The following is a 27,358-nucleotide window of genomic DNA, read 5'->3' as shown; positions in this document are numbered from 1 at the left end:
AATAGTGGCTAATGATTAAATAATCTCATTCAACTCTCTCTAATTTGAATGAATTAAACTGTTCATCCCAAATGTTATCATAGGATGATATTTCTAATTCAAAAAGATTAGGCTTCTCTTTTTACAATAACAATTCTTACTCTAGCACCATACAAGTGTGAAGAGTGCACTCCCCATTAAATCAATAATAGAAATAAAAAGAATAGCTCCCCTAGATATACAAGTTGGGTCAACAATTAAAATTCAGTTAATGTAATCCATCACACCAATATGCCTCAGCATTAAGATCTATATTTATTAGACAAATAATTTTACAAATCCTGATACAACTTTCTGATTCAAGAAGGAAAAACTGATGACAGTTATTCACTTTATTATTTTTATTTATTGTTATTTTATTTTTACTATTTATTTTTAAAGCATTTTCTTAACTCTCATTATGTCTTATACAAGATAAAGTAGGCACACAGGAAATTTAAAAAATTAAAACATAATATCAAGGAAAAGCCTATAGACATATATGAAATACCTTAAGAACATTTGGCCAACATAATCTTTTGTAAGCTTGAATACGAAAAACTGAGGGGACATAAAATAGTGGAAACCTCGAACAGAATAAAAGTTATTCAGAAAAAAAGATACTGAAACAGAACCATATTCTCAGGTATCAGCAGGTAGGGTGGAAGGGGAGGTCAGGAGTGGATAACAACAGGATCCAAGGAGGAAAGGAAACTGACCAGCTAAGGGCTAACAGATTACCTCAGGTACGGGGACTACATTCCCACACTGTGACCTCAAAGGCAGCGCTCGGAAGACTAGGTTGGAGTTCTTAAGTGGACATGGCTTGTAAGCAGTAGTTGTAATAGGCATTGTATTAATAATTCAAGTTCTTGGTCATGGGAAAATGAGACAAATAGCATTTGTGAGATATGGAACAAGAGGAGGCAGGGAGAGCTCCTGGCAGGTTACCAGAAGAGTCCCGGAATGAGGTGACAATGGCCTGGACTCAAGTGGTAGCTATGGAAACAGAAGGGGAAGAGAACAGATCTAAGAAAAAATGTTCAAAGCAGTAAATATGATTAAGTAAAATACTAAATGAAGGAGATGAGAAGTGGCAAAAATTATAAATCTTCTATGTTCAAAACCTAATATGCCAAAAGAATTGGCACATTAAAAACTAAGAGAAAATTTAGAAAAGGGGAGAAGATGGTGGCCAGATAGGTGGCAGCAGAGTCCACTTTTCCCTGTGCACGGGTGAAACACCTAGCTCATCTTCTGAGGAACAGAGTGAACAGCCAACATATCCCAGCATATATGAAGATTAGAGACCAAAAACTGTAGAGGACATTGAAAAATCAGACCAGTAGGTGGAAGCTATGAACACCAGGATACCTACTGGAAAAGGAAACCCACCAACAAAGGAACCATCAACAGATAACAACAGAAGAAGGTGAAGGAGGGAGTGGAAGCCACAGAAACTCAACCCAGGACAGATCTGGAAATACAACTAAATGGTAGACAAATTACTCAGAACAAACAACTGAACAAGAGTGAGAGAGAATCCTCCAAACCTTGTACACACAGAAGAACAGGCTTCAACACAACCTGCCCACACCTGCACAACAGAATACAAGACATGGTGGAAGGAGTGACCCTCAGTTAACCAGCTGGTGGGAGGGACCCACCAAAGAAAGACCAACAACAAGTAAAACCGAAAGACATAGAGAGCCAACATAAACAACAGCCCAAGACCAATGAGCTCAGGAGATCAAGGAGATTGCACCACTGAATCTCACAGGTCTTCTACCATAGAAGTTTACACCAGAAACTCAGGGAGTCAGAACAGATCAATTAAAAAAGTGGAGGCTAACAACAAGAGTCTCACAAAAAATGGGAAGACAAAGAAACAAACCCCAAATGAAAGGAAAGTAGGAAGCCTCAGAAAGAATGCTAAACAAAACAGAGGCAAGTCAACTACCAGATATTTAGTTCAAAGCAATGGTTATCAGGAAGTTCAATGAGCTCACAGAGAATTACCAAAAACTACAGGGAAACTACAATGAACTCACTGCAAACTATACCAACATGAAAAAGGAAATAGAAACTATCAACAAGGGCCAAGAGGAAATGAAGAATACAATTTCCAAACGGGAAAACACAGTAGAAGGAATGAAAAGCAGGCTTGATGAAACAGAGGTCAGATCAGTGAGCTGGAGAAGAAGGTAGGAAAAAAAACACCCAGAAAGAGCAAGAAAAGGAAAAGAGGCTCAGAAAGAATGAAGAGGGTTAAGGGAAATGCAGGACAACATGAAAAGTAATAATATCCATGTAATAGGGATACCGGAAGGAGAAAAAGAAGAACAAGGGATTAAAAAACCTGTTTGAAAAATAATGATAAAAAACTTCCCTAATTTGATGAGAAAAAAAGACACACAACTCCAGGAAACACAGAGAATACCAATCAAGAGGAACCCAAAGAGGCCCACTTCAAGACACAACCTAATAAAATGGCAAAATTCCAAGACAAAGAGAGAATGTTAAAGGCAGCAAGGGAAAAACAGGAAGTAACATACAAGGGAGCCCCGATAAGACTAGCAGCTGACTTCTCAATGGAAACACTCCAAGGCATAAGGGAATGGCAGGAAATATTTCAAGTAATGAGAACCAGAGGCCTGCAACCAAGACTACTTTACCCAGCAAGGCTCTCATTTAAAATGGAAATCTAAATAAGGAGCTTCCCAGACAAAAGAAGCCTCAAAGAATATACCTTTTCCAAACCACCTGGGCAAGAGATGCTAAAGGGTCTGCTTTAAGAACAGGAAGAAAAACAGTGAAAGAGAGGAACACAGGTATAAAAATAGCAATAAATAAGTACCTATCAATAACCTTAAACATAAATGGATTAAATGCCCTAATCAAAAGACACAGAATAGATGAATGTATAAGAAAACATGACCCACACATATGCTGCCTACAAGAGACCCACCTGAGGACCAAAGACCTACACAGGCTAAAAGTGAAGGGCTGGGAACAAATATTCCAAGCAAATGGACAGGGGAAAAAAAGCTGGGGTAGCAATACTCATATCACACAAAACAGACTTCAAAAATAGGGCCATAAAGAGAGACCCAGAAGGTTACTTCACAACTCAAGGGAAGAATCCATCAAGAACACATAAACCTTATAAACATATATGCACCCAACATAGGAGCACCCAAATGCATAAAGAAAATCTTGGAGGATTTCAAAATAGATATTGACAGCACCAGAATTATAGTAGGAGATTTCAACACCCCACTGTCAAAAATGGACAGATCTTCCAAACAAAATATCAACAAAGATATAGCAGCATTGAACAATGCCCTAGATGAAATAGACTTTCATCCCGAAGAAGCAAAGTACACATTCTTTTCAAATGCACATGGAACATTTTGCAAGAGAGACCACATGATAGGACACAAAACAAGCCTCAACAAATTCAAGAAAACTGAAATCATATCAAGCATTTTCTCCAACCACAAGAGACTGAAACTAGAAACCAACCCCAAGGGAAAAAACCCCAAACACTCAAAATCATGGAGATTGAATAGCAAGCTATTGAACAATAAATGATTTAAGAAAGAAATAAAAAAATTTCTGGAAAGAAATGAAAATGAACTCATAACAATCCAAAACTTATGGGACACAGCAAAGGCAGTTCTGAGAGGGAAGTTCATAGCAATACAGGCCTACCTAAAAAAGAAACATTTCAAATAAACACCTAACCCTACACCTACAAGAACTTGAGGAACAACAACAAAGACAGCCCAGAGCAAGTAGAAGGAAGGAAATAACCAAGAGCAGAGCAGAACTAAATGACATAGAGACAAAAAGCACAATTATAAGGATAAATGAATCTAGGAGCTGGTTTTGTGAAAAGATAAAAAAAATTGACAAGCCTTTAAGCAGGCCCATCAAGAAAAAAAGAGAGAGGACACAAAAATAAACACAATCAGAAATGAAAGAGGAAAGATTACAACTAATATCACAGAAATACAAAGGACTGTAAGAAATTACTAAGACCTATAAGCCAAAAAATTTGAAAACCTAGGTGAAATGAACAAATTTCTAGAAAAATATAATCTTCCAAAACTCAATGAAGTAGAAAGCCTGAACAGAGCAATAACAGCAGATGAAATTGAAGCAGTAATAAAAAAAAAACTCCCAACACACAAAACCCAGACCAGATGGTTTCACAAGAGAATTTTACAATGCATTTAAGGAAGAACTAACCCCTATCTTTCACAGACTATTCCAAAAAATCCAAGAAGAGGGAAGACTCCCAAACTCTTTTTATGAAGCCAGCACCATTCTACTCCCAAAACCACATAAAGACACAACAAGAAAGAAAACTTCAGGCCAATGTCTCTCATGAACACAGATGCTAAAATCCTCAACAAAATATTGGCAAATTGCATCCAGCAATATGTTGAAAAGATCATACACCATGACCAAGTGGGATTTATCCCACGGATGCAATGATGGTACAATATTCACAAATCAATAAACATAATACACCACATAAACAAAAGTAAAGACAAAAACCACATGATCCTATCAATAGATGAGGAAAACGCATTTGATAGGTACAACACCCTTTTATAATACAATACACTTAGCAAAGTGGAAATAGAGGGAGCATTCCTCAACATAATAAAGGCCATATATGAGAGACCTATGGCCAATATCATACTCAAAGCTCTTAAAATCTTAGAGCTTTCCCACTAAGTCCAAAATTAGGAAGGGTTAGTACTCAGCAACTATTTAGAATCTGAAGTTCAACTCCTATGGCAAAAAGAACAACATATTTTACCTGATTTCATAAACTTTTTCTTGAAATATGACATATGCACAAAAAGATGCACAAATCTTCACTATATATTTTGATAATTTTTTTACAGATTTAAAACACCTAAGAGTAACTATAAGATGTAAAGACTATCAGCTATGCTGAAGCCTTATTGGTTATCTTCTACATGAAGGTAACCACTATTCTGACTTCTATCACAAAAAATTAACTTTGCCTTTTGTTGAACTTTCTATAAATGAAATCACAGAGTATATATCTTTTGGGTCAGGCTTCATTATGCATATTACATGTCTGTGAAATTCATCCATGTCATGGCATGTAGCCAGTTACACTTTTTCAAAGCTATATACAGAATTCCATTATGCAAATAACCTAAAATAACTTATCCACTTTATCAATAGATTGTTTCAGTGTTTGGCTGTTAAAAATAATGTTGCTATGAACATTTCACACATGTTTTATGGTACATATATGCACTTATTTCTTTGCTTGTATTTCCTGTATTGAAATTTCTGAGTCATTATGTATTTGAAAACTATGTCCATGCAAAAACTAGCAAGTGAATATTTAGAACAGTTTTATCCATAATTCTTCAATAGGTAAATGGATAAACCAACTATGGTACATCCATGTAACTGAATATTATTTGGCAATAAAAAGAAATGTGTTATCAAGTCACAATAAACATGGAGAAATCTTAAATGTATAATTGCTTAATGAAAGAAGCCAGTCGGAAAAGGCTATTTACCGCATGATTCCAACTACATGGCATTTTTCAAAATACAAAACTAGACGGTCAATACGAAAGATCAGTGGTTGACAGGAATTGTAGGGAGAGGGGGCAAAGGATAAATAGGGCACAGCACTGGTGATTTTTAGGACAGTGAAAATATTATGTATCATACTATAAACATGGCTGTATGACAAGATGTATTTGTTGAAACCCATGGAATTTTAAAGGATAAAAAAATGAACCTTATTTTGTGCAAATTAAAAAAAAAACACTTAGGAGTTTGGGGTTCCAGGAAAAAAATATAGACTGTGACAAGAGAATCCAGATATATTAAAAATACATGAAAAAAATTCATTGAAGGGATGGGGAAAGTGATGACCTAAGCAATTTTGAAATGAGTGTCATTTCTAAGACCATACGCACTGTGCTCTAGCTGACAAAGCTGGTCCCCATGGCAGTATGGGTTCACAGTGCTGATCCTGGTGTACACATAATGGAATCGAACAATTAAGTAAATGGGTGAAGGGCGGTAGAAGCCACGTTTCCAGTGTTGGATTGAGAGTTTACATATATGAAGAGAGAAGGCTACGTTAATCCATGTGGTGATGGATTAAAGTTACAGATATTGGTAAGAAATTATGTTTAACTTAATGTGAATATAGATGGTGACATAAAGAAATGTGCATAGATATGCATAGACAGGTTATAATGCACAGATACTCCCTTGCTCTGTCAGGGGAGAGAGCATAAAATACGTCACCCAGGCGTAATAAGCACACCTTCACACAGATCTCAGTTCCTAGTACTGCTCTCCATGTCAAGGGGCATTATGTCAAAGGGCTCCAGGAGCCCAGCGAAAGCATTCTCAACGGCCAAAGCTGGGACGACGTGTGTAGCAAAATAAAGTAGTGTTGCATTATAACTCAGAGCACAAAATAAAAAATATCAATGAGTCCATACCAATATCAATAAATGATTGAATAGGCCCTGGCTGGTGTAGCTCAGTGGATTGAGCTCGGGCCTGCGAACCAGACAATCGCGGTTCGATTCCCAGTCAGGGCACACGCCTGGGTTGCAGGCCGGTTCCCTGCAGGCCAGTTTCCAGCAGGGGATGCGCAAAGGGCAACCATACATTGATGTTTCTCTCCCTTTCTCCTTCCCTTCCCCTCTAAAGATAAATAAATAAATTTAAAAAATACACTTTAAAAAAATGATTGACTAAATTAATAAAATGGGAAGAAGAGAGAAATCTCCCATGCACAAAAACTCCAAATACTTCATGTAGAAATTCCACACTCTAAGTACAGAAAGCAGAGCTAGAACTCCCTGCTCCTTAAGTGTGGGCTGCACAGAGTAACTTCCTTCCAAAGAGGACAATACAGAAAAGCAGAGAGTAACTTTAGAGTGCAAAATAAAACAAATACTACTTCAGCCATGTGATCAAGTTTAATATCAACAGTGATAAATCATTAATAGTACATACTCTTGACATGATGTGAGGGGGATTAGCATCTTACCATTGTGACCTCCCTGCCTCAACCCATAAACCCAGTTATGTCATGAGAAAAACACGAGACAAAATTCAATAGGCCCTGGCCAGGTAGCTCAGTTGGTTAGAGTGTTGTCCTCATACACCAAGGTGGTGGGTTCAGTCCCCAGTCAGGGAACATACGGGAGGCAACCAAGAAATGCATGAAAAACAGGAAAAGTTGATGCCTCTCTCTCTCCCTCTCTCTCTCTCTCTCTCTCTCATAAATAAATAAATAAATAAATAAATAAATAAATAAATAAATAAAATTATTCTCATTAGGATTGAATAGACTTCATAAAATTACCAGTGGGATCCATGACACAGAAAAAGGTAATGAACTCTACTACGATAAAGCCACCACAGACTTTCACTGCATCTAAGCCCTATATTTTACAGCCTTCACCTCCCCAAGTACCCAAGAATTTTGCTGTAATTTTCATATTTGTAAATTCTAGTATTATTTTTTAAATCCATAGTTTACATGTTTAGCTAAGAGTTTCACACAAGGGAATCCCTGCTAATACCAAAAGGCATACATTGAACAATCTATACCAGTCAGTGTCTGCATACAACAAATGCACGGAAACAAGACTCAGCGGCAGAAGCAAGCCTGGGAGAACAACAAAACTGGGACCCTAATTCTCAGTGACAGTCTCGTCTTTCATCTTGAGCCGCGCCTTGAACTCCCCCTTGTTTAATTATTCAATCAGGAGCTGCTTGGCAAGATCTGTCTAGTTTTGATGATTCTTAAATTCAGTCCTGCTGACAGACTCTGTCTCTTTTTCCCTATATTTACTATTAACTAATGACAAGGTCTGAATGCTAATTTTGAAATTCAACTTTCATTAAAAATAGAATGAAGTTTTTCTGACAGTAACCTCTTGGCTCCAAAGTACCACTTTTCTTTACAACCCAAATTCATAAAAATTTAAAATCCTGCTGTGAAAGATACTGCTCTCTTAATATTATTTAATTAATAGTATATAATAATGCAGTAAACATTTTAGGCAATCAATATGTTCCATAAATTTCAACTTTAAAATTACTTAACATATTCAATTCACATTTATAAAAATTTAGGATGTTGAGATGACAAAAATGTATTTCAGATATAAATTTGGATTTTGTTCATGCCTTTGAATATTATCATTATGCTGATTACCAAGAAAATAAATTCTTGATATTTTGTCCCCGACCCTGACACTCAGCCTTCCCCACCTGCTGACCTGCATCATTGCTCCCCAGTTCTCATCTCTAGACTGATGCCTAGGTCCAAGCCACCACCTCTCCTGCCCAGGCAGCTACAACAGCCTCCTCATTGGTGTCCTTGCTCCTGCTCTTGGCCCCTATGTTTGTTCTCCATGTAGAACCCAAGATACACATCTCTGTGGATCACGTTCCCCACTTTTTCACTTGCTCTGAGACATGCCTAGGTGACTAACTCTGGTTCAGATTTCACAGGTTAAACTCGAGGAGATACTTGGACCCGCCGTGAGGACTGGGTTCATGCCCAGGATACAAGACGCTACCATTCCATGAAGTCGTGTCATTATTAGGGACCAGGTTGATAAAGTGCACTTCCTTGGACTGGAGGAGCCCTGGTTCATGTGCCATTAGTCTACTTGTCCAGGCTTACATGCTTTACGACGTCAGCTGGGCTTCCAAAAGGTCCAAGACACTTCCTCCTTTAGACATTCCCTGCTACCAGGTGCTTGTGAAGGGGCTCCTCAGGGACTGTCCATCTCTCCTGGTCTCTCTGCTGTGTGCTATGGGGACTTCTTTCTGCATCCTCACAGGAAGGGGACTTTTGGGGTTTACCCAGGTGATAACCATGTCTACTCCCTCAGTAAAGATGAATCTACTCAGAAAATCTGTCTTAAAGCGGTCACACTACTTCTATCCCCTATTTGATTTCCTTTACCCTAGCATTAAATACTTAAAAAAAAATCAACTCTTCAGTTAAAGAGAATGAAACAGGTAACAAAAAGAAAGAAGAAATTCTCTCTAGACTGAAAGGCCAGGAGAAGACAAGAACGATCTGTAGAAGTTGATGGGGGTTGGGCAAAGGGGGGATCAAACAACGCAGAGTGAAATCCCACGGCTCCTTTGGGAGACCACCCCCTGGATTAGTCTTTAACACTAATCCAGGGCATTTACAGTTGAGACTAGAAGGGTAAAAATAACAGTGTCAAAAACAAGCATACTACAAGTTGGCGTCACACAGAAGTCTGTGTCAAGTCGGGAGGCAGAGCAATTCTTCTGACCCTGTATCACGCTCACTTATATGGGGCTGTGGCGAGTGAGGGCACTGTTTCTGCAGATGGTGAGGAAAGAGAAAAAGACTCACCGTGGACTGGGTCTGGGCCACGTATTCGCCCTCCATTTTACTCAGCCGTGCATTTGTGTCCTCCAGCAATTCCTGAATGTTTTCAGTGTGCTGCTTTTGAAGATCAAACTTCTCCTTTTCCATTTCGGCCACAGCACTGTGGAGCTACACAGTAAAAGAAAAAATGGACTCTTTCATCACCATTACAAAATATGCTGTTTTGCAATTCAGAAAAAAAATGTTTTCCTGTATTTCTCTATTTATTTACATGGTGTCCCAAATGATAAAAGATATAAAACTCATAAACATTCAAAGTAAAGATGTCATATAAAGAGCATGATTTAGAAATTATTTTTTCTTTATTTTCCTAAATTGGAAAATTTAATAGATCAATGAATATTAAAGGGAATTATCTACCTTAGGTAGCAAAAGTAAATAAATCAGAGAGATAATACAATGTCTCAGCTAAATAACACTAGTATTAGCCTGCAATCACACAGAAATCTTTATAAAATTATTACTCATTAGGAATATCATCTGTCTGTATTTTCATATTACTTCTATCAAATTTTGCATAAGAGTAATGTTAAAAATTATTTCTCCTTCAACCTTCTTCCAACAGGAAACTATTTTTGTCCATTCCATAATCTATATAAAAGTGGACACAAAGATGGCATTATAAATCAAATAGAAAAAGAATTCTTTAAGAACTCTATACTATATGTCCTTGTGTATACAGGTCTTTCTTCCTAAAGATTATACTCTAAATATCTAAATAACTATGCAATGAAGGTAAAGAAAACGAGGTTCAAAGGACAGCTTCCAAAGGGAATTGAAAATCTGTGCCCACACCTTGTTGGCATCCCTTCACTTATCTGAATGGGAGTGGGACTCTGAGTTTAACTCCTGTCCTGTGTACCCAGCCCCAGGCTCACTCAGTAGGAGGGAAAGCAGGGGGCCTATAGTCTAAAAGATATACCTGACTTCCCATTCATGAATAGGAGAGAGAGAACAAGGATACGACATGGCCATACAGATTCGTATTTGACTAGGAAGATACTGAATGAACAGGGAGAACCCTGAGAGATGGAAAACCAGAGGCAATAATTATGCTAATTATTGGTAGGGGTACCAAGAACTCTTCTTCGAGTTTCTAGCTGATCAAGAAGAATGAGAATGGCTCAGTAACAGCCACATGGAAGACCCCTAGGTTTCTCCCATTTGACACATGCAGATTTGACCATTAAATGTAAGTGGTCCCCCAAATCCCTGCTATGTTGTATTTGTATCTTAGCCAAAGCTACGAATGTTTTGAGCTGGTATTATGTCTAGCATTCAAAAGTTAGTCACTCAGTTGGCACCTAAATTTCAGTGCTGCTTTGTAGCTGGTGACCAATAGGCATGGGTAACTCTGACAACAGGCTCTAAATAAGTCATTTACAATGGAATTCTGTGGTTACATTTATGTTGCAGTGGTTTCTTCATGTTTATGGTCTCTCAAAGGTCTTAGGACACATGCCTACCAAATGTCAAAAATCTACTGTGCTTAATAGCCCCTTAATACCTAGTGGTTTCTTGGGTGTATCCCACAATCACTTTGTAAAGTGAACATGCCTGTAGAAGTTGGAAGGGTGTCTCTAAGTCTTTAACACTAATCCAGGGCATTTACAGTTGAGACTAGAAGGGTAAAAATAACACTGTCAAAAACAAGCATACTACAAGTTGGCCAATTCACTTAAAGATCAAACAGGTGTATCTGGTCTAATACTCTAACTGGAGATGATAGTACTTATTCATCCAACAAATTTTATGAATCTCTAGGCACAACGCATCCCTGATGAGCTTCCCCAAATCCAGCAATGGACTGGAGTCCAGGTCACATGGTCTGGGAGGCTTTCTCAGGCGAATATTCCCCTGGGTGATGAACTGTTACAGCAGCAAACATCAGGCCTGCTCCGGAGTACAAATCTTGCTCAGGTTTATGAAACCACAAGGATGCCATCACAGCCTTGATAAGAGAGGGACCTATAAATTCTCAAGGAAGTGTTTTAGCCAGGGTTTGGCAAGGGGTACAGGGACACAGAAGGCCTCCCCAGCACCTTCCTCATCGGTCTTTAGCCTGGATATTTGACCATGTAGTTGCTTCATGCCAGAGGAGCCCAAGAGGAACTAGGAGTCTGTCCATAGACAAGGAAAAGTATAAAAGTCCACAGGTTAATGGTGCAGCCACTTTAAAACAGTCTGGCAGTTCCTTGAAATGTTAAATATAGAATAAACCACATAACCCAGAAGTATCTACCTGTAAAATAACAGCACAGTTACAGATCATGGTTTCTGCCCCAGATTTGTGGTACATTCCCCTAGGTATCTACCTGTAAAATAACAGCACAGTTACAGATCATGGTCTCTGCCCCAGATTTGTGGTACAGTGCTCCCCAAATCCTTGGGATTTTCTAAGTGATGAGAGCACTAGAAGCATCTTTTCTTCTGATATTTGGTCTTTGACCCTGGTTCCTGACACGCAGCTCCTCAATCCCTTGGAATTTCCTGGGTGGTAGGAGTGCTTTTGTTCTAATGAAGTGCCTGTGAGTGGACTACTGGAGGGCTTCAGGGTCGAGGGTGACAATGGCACAAGTTCATAAATATACCAAAAACCGGGTACTGAACCATACCCGTTAAGAAGGTGAATTGTATGGTACCTGAATCATAACTCAACTTGTTTTAAACCCAGATTGGGAAGAGCATGGCACCATGAAATAACGGGAGAGTTTTGTACAGCTGGTACAAACATCCAAGAAGGGGGTAGGATTGTGACAAAAGGTGAGGCTTGGAGGTCATCAGTCTCGATCATGTAGAGCCTTGGAAACCCCAAGAGCAGTTGGGATGCACCACAGAGATTTCAACACGATTGTCTGGCAAACCAGACTTGTGTTTTTAGAAAGATCATCAAGACAGTTGTGTTGTGGGGCACGGACTGAAGAGGTGGGTGCACAATCCCGGGACAGCAAATCTAGGCAGCAGCCCATGGAAGGGATTAGGGAAGGGACAATGGTGAATGAAACTCAAAATAAGTGGAATGAACAGAACTTGGCAAATGATCCAACGTGAGAGGTGAGGCACAAAGAGGAGTGAGCAGGTGGGCAGACAGCAATGCCGCCGGGAAGAGGGAAATAGGGAAAACCCTAGAAGGAGACGATTTCAACAACAAAGGAAGATGGAGTTTCAGAAGAATGCTGAAATTTGGATCAAGGAGATATTTTAACTAGGTAGTAGGGTAACTAGGATTTAAAGTGTGAGATGAAAGATGGGAATTCCTGTTAAAGAATGAATAAATACACACATATATCACACCACCTTGTCCATGTAGATATGAAATAACTTTTGAATGAATGATAGCATAAATCACAAACTAAATCTATCATCTGCTTATTAACTTTGGAACTGATCCAGCTTGCCCCAGGTTTTCATCTCTGCCCAGACTGACATACAATTGTACTTCCCCAAAAAAGACCTTCAACCACGTTTGCACGTTCTCACATCTACTAATGTTTGTGTAACTGCAAGAAAGATTTACTAATCTAGCCAAGAGAATAAAATGCACCCTTCTATACAGTAGAAGGCAGAAGACTTTCCAAATACCTGACGACTTACACTGGGAGACAGGGCACTAGGAAATGGGGCCTGCCATGTACACAAATACCTGCAGCAAGCACGGACAGATGCCAAATTCATAGAGAACATACAGCAAAATGTGAGAAATCAACAAACTAGAGCTAGAGCAGAGCTAACGCTACCCACTTTAACGCATGCACAGTGCTCTTCCCAGACTGGTCCTGAAGCTGCCGTCTGTCACCAGAACACATGGCAGACCAACGAGTGTGCTTGGGAAGGCACTTGTTTCTTTCAGTAAAATATTTTGACTCCAGACTAACTGATAGAATACCAGTATGAGTTCATTCTATATAACAGAATACTTCAAAAGAAAAAACAGCCCTGGCTGGTGTAGCTCAGTGGATTGAGCGCGGGCCTGGGAACCAGGCAACCATGGTTCGATTCCCAGTCAGGGCACATCCCTGGGTTGCAAGCCAGTTCTCTCCCTCTCTCCTTCCTTTCCCCTCTAAAGATAAATAAATAAAATCTTTAAAAAAAAAAAACCACATTTAATTTCTTTTGAATACATGTTGGAATTTGAACTACTGGCAAAGGGCTCCTAAGTGAAAGCATTATATGATTAGATAAGATACGTTCATAATGAGTATTTTTATCACATTACTCTTGGCTCTGCTTATATAAAAAATTTTTTTCTTAATTAAATTAAATGCTCTTTTAAGAATAGCACAACCACTACTGATTCTGTTTATATCAAAAACAAGTTTATACTATAACTGTATACATAATAAGTTATGTTATCTGAAATTTCAGGAAAGAAATGATTCAATGGCATAAATCCAAAATTTTAAAAGTTCAATTTCCAAAAATTATCCTACTGCTCTTTCTGCACTAATTTCGCTTAAAATCTATTGGCAATGACAAACATATTCAGAACATTAATTAAATTCAAGATTTAGTCAAAAGTAAGTTTTCCTAATGAAAACTATTTTATAAACCATTAGACTTCTAGAATAAAACATACCAAAACATAGCTACTTTTAGTCTAAAACTTTAAGTTTCTTTATTTTCTTTGTTGACAACTTTGTGTATCATCCATTATTTTTATAATTAAAGGTTACTTTGAAGCATCAACCTTTATATTTTCAATAACTTTTTTATGTAGCTTACCTTTTTTTCCCAATCATTATTCAGAAACTCTGTGCTTTGTTCACATATCTTTTTCAGCTCTGCAATCTGGTTTTCTTTAGTCTCTCGGATAACTTGACAATCACGTATAAGGGTCTGAACTGTCAAAAATGATAGAAACATGGTTAAACCAATGCTAGCTACCACATGAGAGTTCAATGATAAAACACGTAGTGCACCCCTAAGATAATTCTACTTTTCACAAACTCTTCTCAATTCTGTCTTATAAAATACCTTATTCCTTCCTCTATTTTCCCCATTCCCACAGCCACCATCTCGGTTGAATCCCTCGTTACTCAGTCCCTAGACAATTGAACAGTGTGCTGGCCTTGGTATCATTCCCCTCCATGGACCCTCTGTTGCTTTCAAAAAGGCATTTCTAAAGTGCAAATCCAGTAATGTTACTCCTGAACTTAAAAAAATTCTACAATTCCCCTCACCTAAAACGTAAATGCCCAAAACTTCATACCTTACTGCCTAAATATGATCATTTATCCACCTGGAATGAATGACCTTCCCTCCCTTGTTGAAGAACTCCTACTCACTAGTCTCATTCAAGTGTCACCTTTTTGTGAACCTTCACCAACCAGAGTCCTCATCCTGGGGGGCAGAAAGAAACTTCTCTATGCCCAAGGACCTCATATATTTCCCCATTAAGCCACCTATTATGTTATATGTTATAATGGTTTACTTTATAAACCATCTCCTGAGGAGAAAGATATTTCAACGTCTCATCTACAGAGCCTAACAGCACCACGTAGAGCAAGTGCTCACAAAGAGGTGTGCGGAATAGAGGAACCCATCATTCCATTGCACTTAAAGTGGCTCCTAGCCACTTTAAAGTCATTGCCAAGGTTTATATTACTAAAGCAAAATATTCTTTAAATGATATAAAATATTTCCCTTATAAATCACTTTCTAATATTTCTTTTGAATAAAATCTTTTTTAAATGATTTAAACTGTCAGTGATTTAAACAAAAATTTGTGTAATATGTTTGTGTAAAATAGGTTCAGCTGTATATTTGCTTAAGTGTAGTGTTTTCTTAGCTCGCTGAATATGTTCTTACTCACTTACTTTACGATAGCAAAATTTAATTCTGTAACTATATGTGATGACGGATGTAACTGGATTTACTGTGGTGATCATTTCACAGCATATATAACTATACTGTATAATCACTGTGTTGTAACATCTGAAACCAATATAATGTATGTCAACTATTCCTAAAAAACAGCAAAACTTTCATAAACATTTACATAGAAATGTCTTTCACTCTTACATCTCAACTTCATAATAAGAAAAGAAAGGAGAGTCCAAGTGAACCTAATATATATATATATATACATATATATATGTAAAATTTATATATGTTATAGCATATATAACATTTTATTTCACAATTTAAACCTTTGGCATATTTAAATTGCCTGGTTTAAATAAAGGTAAGAAAGAAAAACCTAGGAAGAAATTTAAAAATTGCTGTAGCCATTAATATTTGGAGAAACAACCTGAACAAACTTCTAACCAACATTTAAGGCTGGGAATAAACCTAAGAATACCTATTTCATTACATAACTATATGTAATTGCCATCCTAAATTTCAAGGGCATTACCATTCTCCCAAATACACTCCAGCTTGGTGACTGGTGACAGAGCCAGTTAAGTTCCACATGGAAACCCCTACATAAAACCTTGTCTCCCCTTTCTTCTTACTCATCACCTATATTCTTATCATTCACCACATCCTTCAAAATCTCTTCTTTGGTTCCATTCTCAGTACTCCCACTTCCATCATTCAGACATTCGGGGCCTTTATCATCTTAAAAGCAAAATTACAGGAGAGTGGGAGCAGAGACTCTCTGAGTTGGACGGAACTTCAGGCATTATTCACTCCACCCTCACCATGATAACGAGTCGGCCCAGGCCCAGAGACTTCCTGGTGTCATCCAGCAGACACTGAAGAGCAGTCCTGGGGCTGGAGCCCGTTTTTCTAATCAGTGGGATGTGCTCTCTCTCCCTCTGTTCTACCTCTATCAGAACACACGGAGCTGGCCTCCCCATGGTGGCACACTCAGCATTATGGGGCTACTCCTGCTGAAACTTGAGGTCCTAAAACCCACCTCTCGAAAATCTTCTCTGCCTCCCCAGCATTACAGGATGAACTTAAAACATCTAAATCTGAAATTCAAGGTCATGCTTAAGTCATGCCAAATCACTTATCTATCTCAATCTATCTCTTAATCCACTCCAGCTAAATGGTTTTATATCATCCTTTCCAAAACTTGCCAGTATCAGCATTTCTACTATAGTATCTGAAATTTTTAAAGTTCTTTTCTCCAAAAATGTTTTCAACAGTCTCTCTAATGGCTGCCTGTTGCATTTAGATGTTTTGGTTTATCATCACAGCCAATTTAACACTTGATCACATGCTTTCTTTTATTTCGTAATGAAAGTATAAATGGGGAATATTTTTTAAATGTCAGTCACAATACTAGCATGTACCACCAGGCATAAGTAGATTCTTTTTTTTAAAATAGATTTTATTTATTTATCTTTAGAGAGGAAGGAAAGGAGAAAGGGAGAGAAATATCACTGTATGGTTGCCTCTTGTGCATCCCCTGCTGGGAACTGGCCTGCAACCCAGGCGTGTTCCCCAACTGGGAATTGAACCGTGATCCTTTGGTTTGCAGGCCTGCACTCAATCCACTGAGCTATACCAGCCAGGGCAGCATAAGTAGATTCTTAATGTAATGAATTTTATTAGGCCATGAGGAATAACTTCCCTAGAGTTCTTTGTGAAAGCCAGTAAATTCTAATTCAATGACTGACCTATGGCAGCCCACAGGTCAGTCAAGAAGAGAGTTAAGAAGAGGAACTAACAGTGACAGGCTCTTCCAGTTCCTTAACCAAACCAACCACGACTGCCAACACACACACACACACACACACACACACACACACACACTGTCTCCCCACGCATATGGAAGCTCACATAAACACACCCACTGATGGAAGCCTGCATAAACACTGCCATCTCATTCTATGAAAGGTCAGAAGTAAAATTTCACTTCATATAACTACTAAAATGAAATGACAATATTATTACAAGATTTATGTAACAATACAACATCACCTTTCTTTTCAAGTTTTGTAATAGTCTCCTCCATTTCATTTTGTTTCTTTTTGTACAAAGTTTTCAACTCTTCTATTTCACTATTCTTTCTTTCTAAAATCTGCAAATGAATTGAAAATGTTTTAGTATGCTATGTTGTTTGACATACAGAACACATAATTTGTTAAATGAGCTCAATATTTTTTGCAAGCCTATCTCGGCTAATCCCATAAAAGATATAAAAATTATATTTTAGTGCATTGAGAAAATAGTAAATATGTTAGAATAAATGATTACTGAGATATGCTATCTGCTTTGAATTTTCATGTATCAATCTTTAAGGAGACTATAAATAATAAATTAGGTGATTCTCTAACATATAATTCAGAGATAAAACTGTCATAAAGTAGCAGGGAGAAGCCATCAGAACTTGACACATTGGGATAGTGCGATTCACCTCCCTACCACACTGGAACAGAACATCTTCAGATGCGCGTATCTCTGAATCTTCCCACTAGTGTCCTATCATTTTCATGCACAATAACAAGAATCCTCAGATACATGGGAAGATGAGAGGTAATAAGCTTCTTTTATATCTAGCTCTGCTACTGTGAATCAGAAAAATCATCTCAAAATATGTCAAAACTGCATGAATATTTTACATCATGAATTTATATAGTGTCAGAAGTTTTAAAATTAATCATTTAAAGGACTCATGGACAAAGCCAAAGTGGGGGTAGGATTGAGGGTGGGAGGTTGGGGTGGGTGGGGTCAGGGAGATTGGTAGGGGGGGAAATGGAGACAACTGTACTTGAACAATGATAAAAAAATTCATCATGATTGTTACATACAGGGGTGGGCAAAAGTAGGTTCTCAGCTGTGAGTGAAAAATTTTTGATTTAATATATTTATTGTAATAATCATAACTTGCCTTCTTCCATCTGAACTGTAAACCTACTTTTGACAACCCCTGCGCTTCTAAAAACATAGACACTAAAAAAAAAACCCAACGGAGAAATAACCAAAATGCAGGAAAGTTAGCAATCAGGAAAAAACGTGTGCTAACCAAGTAGGGGAAAAAAACTGAGGCAAGAGCACAAATATCAACTTTTCTAATGGTTGGGGTATATCTCCTATATACCTGAAGTCAGCTAAGTAGAAAAAGGGCATTCACCAATGTCTAACCAATTTTTTCTTAGTGATTTTATTACCAGGATTTTACTTTACCTTTCGTTGTGTTAGTCCCACCTATAAGAATGATTGGTAACCAAGAAAAGGAGCTAGTTGATCCTAACATCCACAAAGAAGCCTAGAAGGGAAAGACTGTAGGAAAATAGGTAACACACTCTGAATTTTGCTCCTTCCCAACTCCTGGAAATGCCGTACAAGCTCCTTCCCAACTTAGGAAATGCCGTACAAGCAACGCACTGAGGAATACACTTTCCACATATGGTATAAGGTCAAGGATTGCACTTGTATTTTACCTGGCATTTCAAACTAGCTACATTGCTTTCCTTTTTTCACACAGCATTTATTTAAAAGGAAAAATTCCGGGAAGAAATTTTATTATTAAAAGCTTCTCTTAGAATAGATCTTTGTAACAGACACACCAAGAAGCCTATTTCAAGCTCTATTACCATGATTTTTTCCAAATATATTTGATATTCCTTTAATCTATACATCAATAGATTCTATTTCATTTGAACAGTAATTATATTACTGAATCTCTAATACATTTATGATAGAGAACTGTTTTATCTAACCAATTTAAATTAAGGTAAAAATTCCATTAAGACCAGAAAGTAATATTTGTCTTTAAATTTTGAATGGGAAAGAGGAAAGGAGAGGGAAAAGGATTAAATGGTTTTTCTTTCTAATTTTTGATCAGTGGTTTCCTTCTTGTTGCTGTGAAAGATGAGCCAAATATTCACCTGACTCAATACTAATATGCATATATTTTAGCTTTGAAGAAAGCTCAGGTGTGTGATGCTGTGGCCTCCACCCACCCGCTTCCATTTCTGTCACTTAGTTTTGTGAAGCAGAATCATAAGTGTGTCTTTCTGAAACAGTAAGTGGTAAGTTTCTACTTGGAGATATATATCACTATTTTTTTAATCATTACTAAAATAGAGTTTCAATTTGAACTCCATGTAGGATAACCATAAATTGATGCCCTTTGTTGTGCCCAGTAATCAGGAAAGTTAATTCCACTTAAAAAAAAAAAGACTGAAACACTGGAAGGCACAAGCACCTATGAGGTGATGACCGAAGGGGCCGGCGTTGCCGGAGCAGGTGTGCGGTATATGCCAAACGGAACAGAGTCCGTGAGTCCTTTTCAAACTAAAAGGGGAATTTTCAATCCCAGAAAATGGGAAAAATATTAGGCCAAACAAGCTTTAGTATATACAGATGAACTGAAAGGTAAGGTAAACTGTAAGAATTTACATAAACACATTTTTAGCAAATAAAGTTTAAAGTTCAACTTTTGCTGCAATATTAATTTAGCAAATTACATTTATGACAGACTATCATAAGTACGTAGATAAGCGGGTGAACAAATGGATGGATGGATGGATGGATGGATGGATGGATGGATGGACGGACTGACAGACGAACAGATGGACAGACAGGTTAACAGACCAACAAGTGGAAAGTTGGACGGGTGGGTGGATGGATAGATAGATAAATGATCACAAGATGTTGAATGTTTCAAACATTCAATATTAATAAAAGATTGCACAGTATACACCCTACCTTCTGAACATCAGCATCATGTTTCTGTTGAAGTTTAAGCTTCTCTTCATGACATTTAGCTTCTATCATTTTGGTTTTCATGTCCAACTTTAAGAAAAATAATTAAAAGGTATTAATTTTTTTTCCTCTGGCGAAAATACACTATCAAATTACAATAATTCCCTATATGAAAGAGTATCATTTCCCACTTTTACCCTATAGCCTAAGGCGTAGAAATCACACATATATACCAATATGTTGGTTACATTCCTTGATTTCTTGTAAGCTAATTAAAAATCTTGCAAACAAGTTTCACTTTCTAGGTAAAACTGGCACTACTAAATATAATTCATCAATTTTCCTCACCCCATTCCCCAAAAAAAGTCATTGTAAAGTGTTATTTTGCTAAATCCATTGTTTTGGCATTTATTCTTTTCTATTCGAAGAAGTCCCTAGTCAATCTCTTGACTTTTTGCTTTTCTTAGAGCTATGTGCTCCTTGAGAAACACCTTCTACTGTGTGATAGTTTGAGAACGAATGTTCGTAATGTGGAGGATTATTGACACATCACACTCCCTCCCGGAATGCAGACCCTGAGTCCCTCCAGGCAGTGCCTTCAGCTCCTCCTGCGCACTTGCTAACTCCTATCCTCCTCACACCAGTGCCCGATCCACCAGTGTTTGGGGGAAAGCAGGAGAAAATAAAGCCACTTCTTGTTGATAATAGTAAGTGTATCTTAGAATTAAAAGCACAGTAATGACAGGGTTTAAGAACAACATGAAATTGGTTACCTCAAATATGAAGTATCTGACCCCCTGATTCCTTGCTACTTAAAAGAATAAGTACATTGGAATCTAACAGACCTCATTCCTAACTCAAGTTCTAATCCACTATGTATTAACTGCTGTGATTTTGGGCAAGTCGCCATTGTGAGATTCTATTTTCTCTTCTGCTAATTAAGGATGATTATCTTTATGAACTGTAAAACATATTTAATGATAACATTTAAGCAACTATACTCAGTACAATGTTTGGCACAAAGGAGGTATACAAAAAATGTTACTGAACAACCTTTTTTTTAAAATAAAAAATTTTAATTTTAAAATATTAGAAATGTATTATCAAAACATTTTCTTGAAAATTTTAAAAATACACTTTATATTTTTTAATTACTGTTTTAAATAAACAATGAATTTGAACTCAAGGTAAACATGTATGATCCAATGAACACACCAACATGAAATTTTAAAGCTTTGCACATAAAAATTAACATAACACAGATTCATGATTTCTGCCCTGTGGTAACTGTTTACTATAGTCTTAACATGCTTTCTTCATTTTATTGTACCAGTATTTTACAAATAAATTTTTAAATCAGTCCACACCATTTGTGGAAAACATTGGTTAGAGACCGTCTCAATTTTTCGTAATTGTTCTTTCTAAATGGTATTGTATTTATTTGCATTACCATGTACCCCTGGTCCCCTGCAACCACCATGTACGGGAGTCCTTTTTCCTTTTGCTCCTCCCTCCACCCCCTAAACCCCTCCCCCTTAGTTGTCATCCTCCTCTCTCTCTAGGAGTCCCATGATTTTTAAATGTGTGGTGGAGAGGGAGGCGGTCATCCATTTAATATTCAAAAGAAAAAAATTGAATGTTTCCATCCTCTTCTAAATTACATGATGCTTCCTCCTCACTTTAGCAGGAGGCGGGCCAGGCGACCCAAGTCCATGGGAAGATCCGTAACAGGAGCATTTGGGGAGTACTGAAAGGAATCAAATGTAAAAAGCAATAGGACAAAACTGGAAAGATATAGGAATATTTATCACCCCATCTTCCATAATACCTTCAGAAGACTCAGTCACACCCTCAGCTTCCCAGACTCAGCCCTAAATACCATGGAACAATGCTGCTACAGCCCAGCCCACCACCTCCCACCGGCTGCACACCAGTCTGGGCAGGCCAGATTAGGGAGCAACACGTGACACATACTTAAGTAATTCTTAGCTAAAGCGTAATCGTTCAGAATCTCTCTCTCAAGAATCTGAATGAAGATAGCAAGTTAGCTACTTTGTGGAACAAACCCAAGCTCCAAAGCAGGGGTGTCCAAACTTTTGGCATCTCTGGGCAGCACTGGAAGAAGAAGAGTTGTCTTGGGCCACATGTTAAATACACAAACACTAACGAAAACGGATAAGCAACAAAAAGGTCCATGGATAATTCTTTGATATCTACCACCACAGATAAGCAAAAAGCCCTCACATTATAACCCTAATTATGTAGTGGCCCTTTCAATAATCTTTTAAAATTGTTGAGGAGCTCCCAAGTTTGTGATCACTAATATAGAAAATGTGCATATCTATGTAATAAAACCAAGTAATTTTTAAGTAGATTTATGATTTTGTGTTGGGCCACATTCATAGCCATCCTGGGCCGAATGAGGCCTGTGGACCACAGGTTAGACACCCTGTAAAGGATCAGCAACAAAGAGAAAGCATGTGTCAACTGTGTTTAACATTTGACACTTAATTTAGCAGAAAACAAAAGAGTATAATAAACATTAATGAGTTTGTAAGGGGAGAAATGTATTATAGTTATTTGGATGGGTATCACCTACACATTTTAAAATACCAAGAAACTCCATTTAATCTTATTCACAAAGGCTTAATATTGATCAACTACCTCAATCATATCAAAAGAAACAAAATGTACCAAAAAAACAGTGAGTCATGTTGATGTAGAAAATAACTACAAACTAAGTTTCAGACATAGTATGAAATGCAGCCACTGTAATCTCACTGAACTTTTTGTTTGCCTGTATTTACTGTACCCCCATAGCAATTAAACTATAAGGTCAATCACTCCACGCAAAGGAAAAAGGACATGTCACAGACATGGACGACACTGTGGTGATTGCTGGGGGGAGGTATAAGAGGACTAACAGGTAAAAAGAAATACAATGAAGATTAAATTTTAAAAATAAAATAAAACTGAATTAAAAAATAAATTGCACGGTCAAAAACATCAGTGCTGCCAGCCACCTGCGCTGTCTGGTGATTTCCGAAGCATCACCAGCAGCACAACTGAGCGGTGTGTTTGCTGAGCTACGCCCTCTTTTACATCACAGCGATCATCACAGCAAACGGACAGAAGACTGGTTCACAGAATAAAAATCACTTTACTCGCTCAGATACCTAATTGTTACAGTCATCTTTTTTGAGAATTTTGTTAGTTACTAGTCAAAGGAAATTACTATATGTTAGTAATTAAGATTCTTAATTAATCTCTCCAGTGTATCCTATTCTCAAAAAGTTAATTTGTAATATTTCATACTGCCAACTGTCATTCACCATGTTTATTTATAAATACAACACACACATAAAAAACAAGGTACCTATCTCTCTTACTTTATCCCTGGGGCTTAGAGATGTATGGAATTTTCTAAACAATAATTTTTAATCTCCTAGAATTCATCACATGAAGGGAAGAAGTGATATTTACCATACACAGTGTATGCTGGTATATTTTCTCTAATTTTTAAATTTTGTCATATTATATATAGTTTATATGAAACGCAAATACAACTAGGTTATGTAGACTTTTTACTTTTTCTGTTTGACTTCTCTGAACTTGTTGGTGTTCGTTCCCTTTTCATTTACATCTCTCCCTCCCTTCCCCATTTCTCCCCACGTCAACACTTGCATGGTACATTCTGTAACAACAACCCAGTACACTTGCATGTCTTCTGCCGTGCTCTCAGAATCACACACCAACCTGAGCAAGAATGATACAGCAGTATAGCAGTGGGGTTGTGGCACACCACTGGTGTCCCCGGATATCTACCTCCTTCTTTCTTTGGGGCCCAACCACCACCCCCAATATAGACAGCGCACCTGGCTGTATCACTTGAGGCTGCATGACCATATGACTAGGTATGGACAAGGGGACAACAGGATAGAAATGATTCAGGCAATGGTGACTAGACCTTTTAAAGAATAAAATGGCTTTCTCTCCATGTGTCTGTCCTACTGAAGGACAGCACTTAAACCTAAGGTACCAGAGAACAACCAACACCTCAGACCTAGACTGAAGCCATATGCTGAGGATGGTGGAACTTCCCCACTAGCCTGGGTCCCCGGTGACATCACTGGGCACTCCCTGCACACCCTGGATTGTTATATGGGAGCTAAATAAATTCTCTTCTTCAAACTGCTATATCCTTAGCAATTCATAATTTTTTCATTATGAATGTTTCACATGCAAAAAAATATATTTCTGCATCTTGCTTTTCTCTCTAAACACCACCTCCTGGAACTCTCTCAAAAAATACCTGATACAGTTTTATTCATTCTTTTTGATTGATTTGAATTATTTCTTAATGAGGAGAAACAAAATTTGTTCAATCATTCCTCTCCAAGAATATTCACTTTATTTTCAGTGCTTTTCCACTACAAATAAAGCCACAAAAATGTTGTCATACATACGTTCCACACGCTAGGCTTTGATTTCTACAGGATGAATTCTCAGAAGACGTGCAGACAGGTCAGTGCTGGGTACACCTACCAGAGGTGGATTCGCATGAAGAGCAGAAATCTCATTACTCCTCTCCTCTGCATTTCCCTGAACACTACTGTGTCGTAGCTCCTTTTCAGATCCTTTGGGCCCTATGAATGTACCTGTCTGTTTTTGTGAAATGCCCTTTCACAATGTGATCAATGCTGTCTGCCCATCAGTAAGACCTCCTGGTAAGCTGTACACATTAACACACAGTCTGCCCCAAATATTTCCCCCCAATCTATTATTTTTCTATTGATTTTGTTTCTTATATATTGTATCACACAAAATCTTTTCTTGTACTTGCTGAAATATTTCTATCATTTTCTTTAGAGTTTCTGGATTTGGACAGCTCTGAGGGTTAGAAATGTCTTCCAATTACTAATATTTTTGCAAGACTGTATTGCTTTGAAACTGTTTGATCAGGCATTTGTATATTAGGTTTTTAGTACATTCAGAATTCATGTTTGCTTTTGCTTTTGCTTTTATAGGATGAAGACCCAGTTTTATTTTTTTCCTGGTAAATGAAAGGCTATACCAGCATCATTTATTAAATAAGCCTTTTCTTAATATACTGATAATAAACTTTATTATTAATTTTTTTTCCTGAATTTATTTCTTATAATGTTTTTTTGGTTTTGGTATCAGGGTGACCCTCATAAAATGAGTCAAGAACCGTTCCTTTGTCTATTATCTCAAAGAATCTGCATAATATTGGAATTACTTCTTCCTTAAATGTTCCCTTACATAAATACAGTTGTAAAGGAAAGGAACATTTTAGTACCCTTTTCGAATAATAGATATTCTGCTTACATAAACCAACACTCATGAGTGCTAGATTTTTAAAGTTGCTTGCACTGCGGAATTGGAAACCTTTCATACTTTGTCACAGTGAGTTCTGTTGGTTTATCTTCAACTTGTAATGCATCTTTTACCTATGCGTGATTTTATACCACTGTGCATTACTCATTTGTAAAATATCAGTTCAGTGAGTTATGTGGATTTCCAAACACTGAAAACATTGTACAATATCAAAACTTCACATTGGTTAATATCACTGACAATTTCATCAGAAAAGTCTTAGTATTAGAAAGCTCTCAAGCTTACAGTGGCTGATACAAGTTTTCCAAAATTCTAATTTGAATTAAAAGGTCAAATTTTATCATTAGCAACAAACATGATCAGTTGTTTTAGATTTTGTTCATTTTATGGAAAATGTCTGCCCAATATCCAAGTCTGAATAACCGTAGTTTGCCCGTCAGGCATCCTCTCAAGTAAACATGGTAATTAATCCACAGTCATCGCAGTTCATACCTGAATGAGCCACACAAGCGTTTCTGCTCCGGCAGCCACTGCCCTTGGAGAGGCAGCTTAAGCTCTTTACATAGCTCCAGTTCATTACACAGGTAGCAAACAGGTGCATATTTGAGGTACAACATATAATTTATAGCTTTACTGCTTACTTCACCAAGGACATGCTGAAGTAAAATTGGTCATTTCTTCCCTGTGAGCCCGTGGCAGTGGAGAATGTATTGACGATCAGGATGACTCAGTGCCACTGCCTTGATTCAGGTCAAGATACAGTTTTACTCAGCATTGTGTTTGCCATGTGAATGCAAATGTAAATACAGTAGAGAAAACAAATGACATTCAAATATTAGTATGAAAATAACCTGACCTCACAGACTTCATGAAAGAGTCTAGGGCACCGCGGGGTTCATGGGCCATACTCTGAGAGCCACTCACTACCCTGGAAAATTCTTGCATTTGTGTGTCAAGATACACGTATAAGATTGTAGGATTATTGTTTGCGAAAGCCAAAAGTTAGATTCCTTCCTCAAAAAATGTCAAGAAATTCTGGCAGATTCATTTCATAAAGAGCAATGTCCATGAACCTACTATCATGATTTGGCATATCAAGGATTAATATCACCAACATAATATTAGAAGCAAGACACAAAAGAAAGTATAAAGTTTAGTCCTGTTTAAATGAAGTTCAAAATCTACTAAAATAAAAATATTTTCATTTTTAAAGATGCAGAAATTGGTGGTAAAATTGACTTTGAGAACAAAGGAGGGACATTACCACCAGAGAAATGAGGATGGTAGTCACGTCTAGGGGAGGTCAGAGAGAGTTAGGGCTGGGAATGCCAGACAGCCAGCTCCTGAGATGTGGGCGATGATCTGATCCTTGCCTGGGCGTTGTTTAAATGGTATTACTCTGGATAATTATGTCTTATATTTTGGGAGACTGGGTGTATGTGAATGCTGTATTAATAAGAAATGTTTTAAAATACCTGCTCTTTCATTTATTATGTCAATGACTACAGATTTCATTATCTTGGATTTATTTAAATGCTACATTTACCTAGCAGATTCACAAAGGGAAAAAATTCTTAATTGGCACTACATGTAAGAAGGAAGCAACACCCCTTTTTAGCCAATAGGTGGGAACATTCAACATGGGTGCAGGTGAGGTTCAAAGGAAATTTTCTATTTTTTTTCACAGAAGAACAATTTCTACCATCTGCTCTCTGAAAACTGTTGATTGCTCTGAAAATTGATCTCCCCTCATTGTGTTGTCTTTTCTTTCATTTTCAGTGACAACAGTTTTCCAAATGTCTTCATCCACGTCAGAAATCTTTTTAAGGATACAAAAAACAAAACAAAACAAAAAAACCCCACTGTTTGATGATGCTCACTGTCACACAATTCTGTGAT

The 27,358-nt window shown here is 37.5% G+C and overlaps 1 protein-coding gene across 2 annotated transcripts in view; it reads right to left on the bottom strand.

Annotated features, from left to right (window-relative positions):
- The window catches only part of CEP112 (centrosomal protein 112), a 336,669-nt gene that overhangs the window by 252,339 nt on the left and 56,972 nt on the right, over positions 1 to 27,358 (bottom strand). For both annotated transcript variants that reach the window (XM_037128107.2, XM_053657443.1), the window contains exons 9-12: positions 20,105 to 20,191; positions 17,372 to 17,471; positions 14,219 to 14,337; positions 9,461 to 9,604 (exon numbers count right to left, since the gene is read on the bottom strand). In XM_037128107.2, coding sequence (XP_036984002.2) covers positions 9,461 to 9,604; positions 14,219 to 14,337; positions 17,372 to 17,471; positions 20,105 to 20,191 — 450 coding nt within the window. The remainder of the gene's footprint in view (positions 1 to 9,460; positions 9,605 to 14,218; positions 14,338 to 17,371; positions 17,472 to 20,104; positions 20,192 to 27,358) is intronic.

The sequence above is a fragment of the Artibeus jamaicensis genome, unplaced genomic scaffold (genome assembly GCF_021234435.1).
Source record: "Artibeus jamaicensis isolate MK-2021 breed Jamaican fruit bat unplaced genomic scaffold, CSHL_Jam_final contig_1998, whole genome shotgun sequence".
Lineage (NCBI taxonomy): Eukaryota > Metazoa > Chordata > Mammalia > Chiroptera > Phyllostomidae > Artibeus > Artibeus jamaicensis.
The sequence above is the reverse complement of the archived record's forward strand: the minus strand, read 5'-3'. Positions and strand labels throughout refer to the sequence as shown.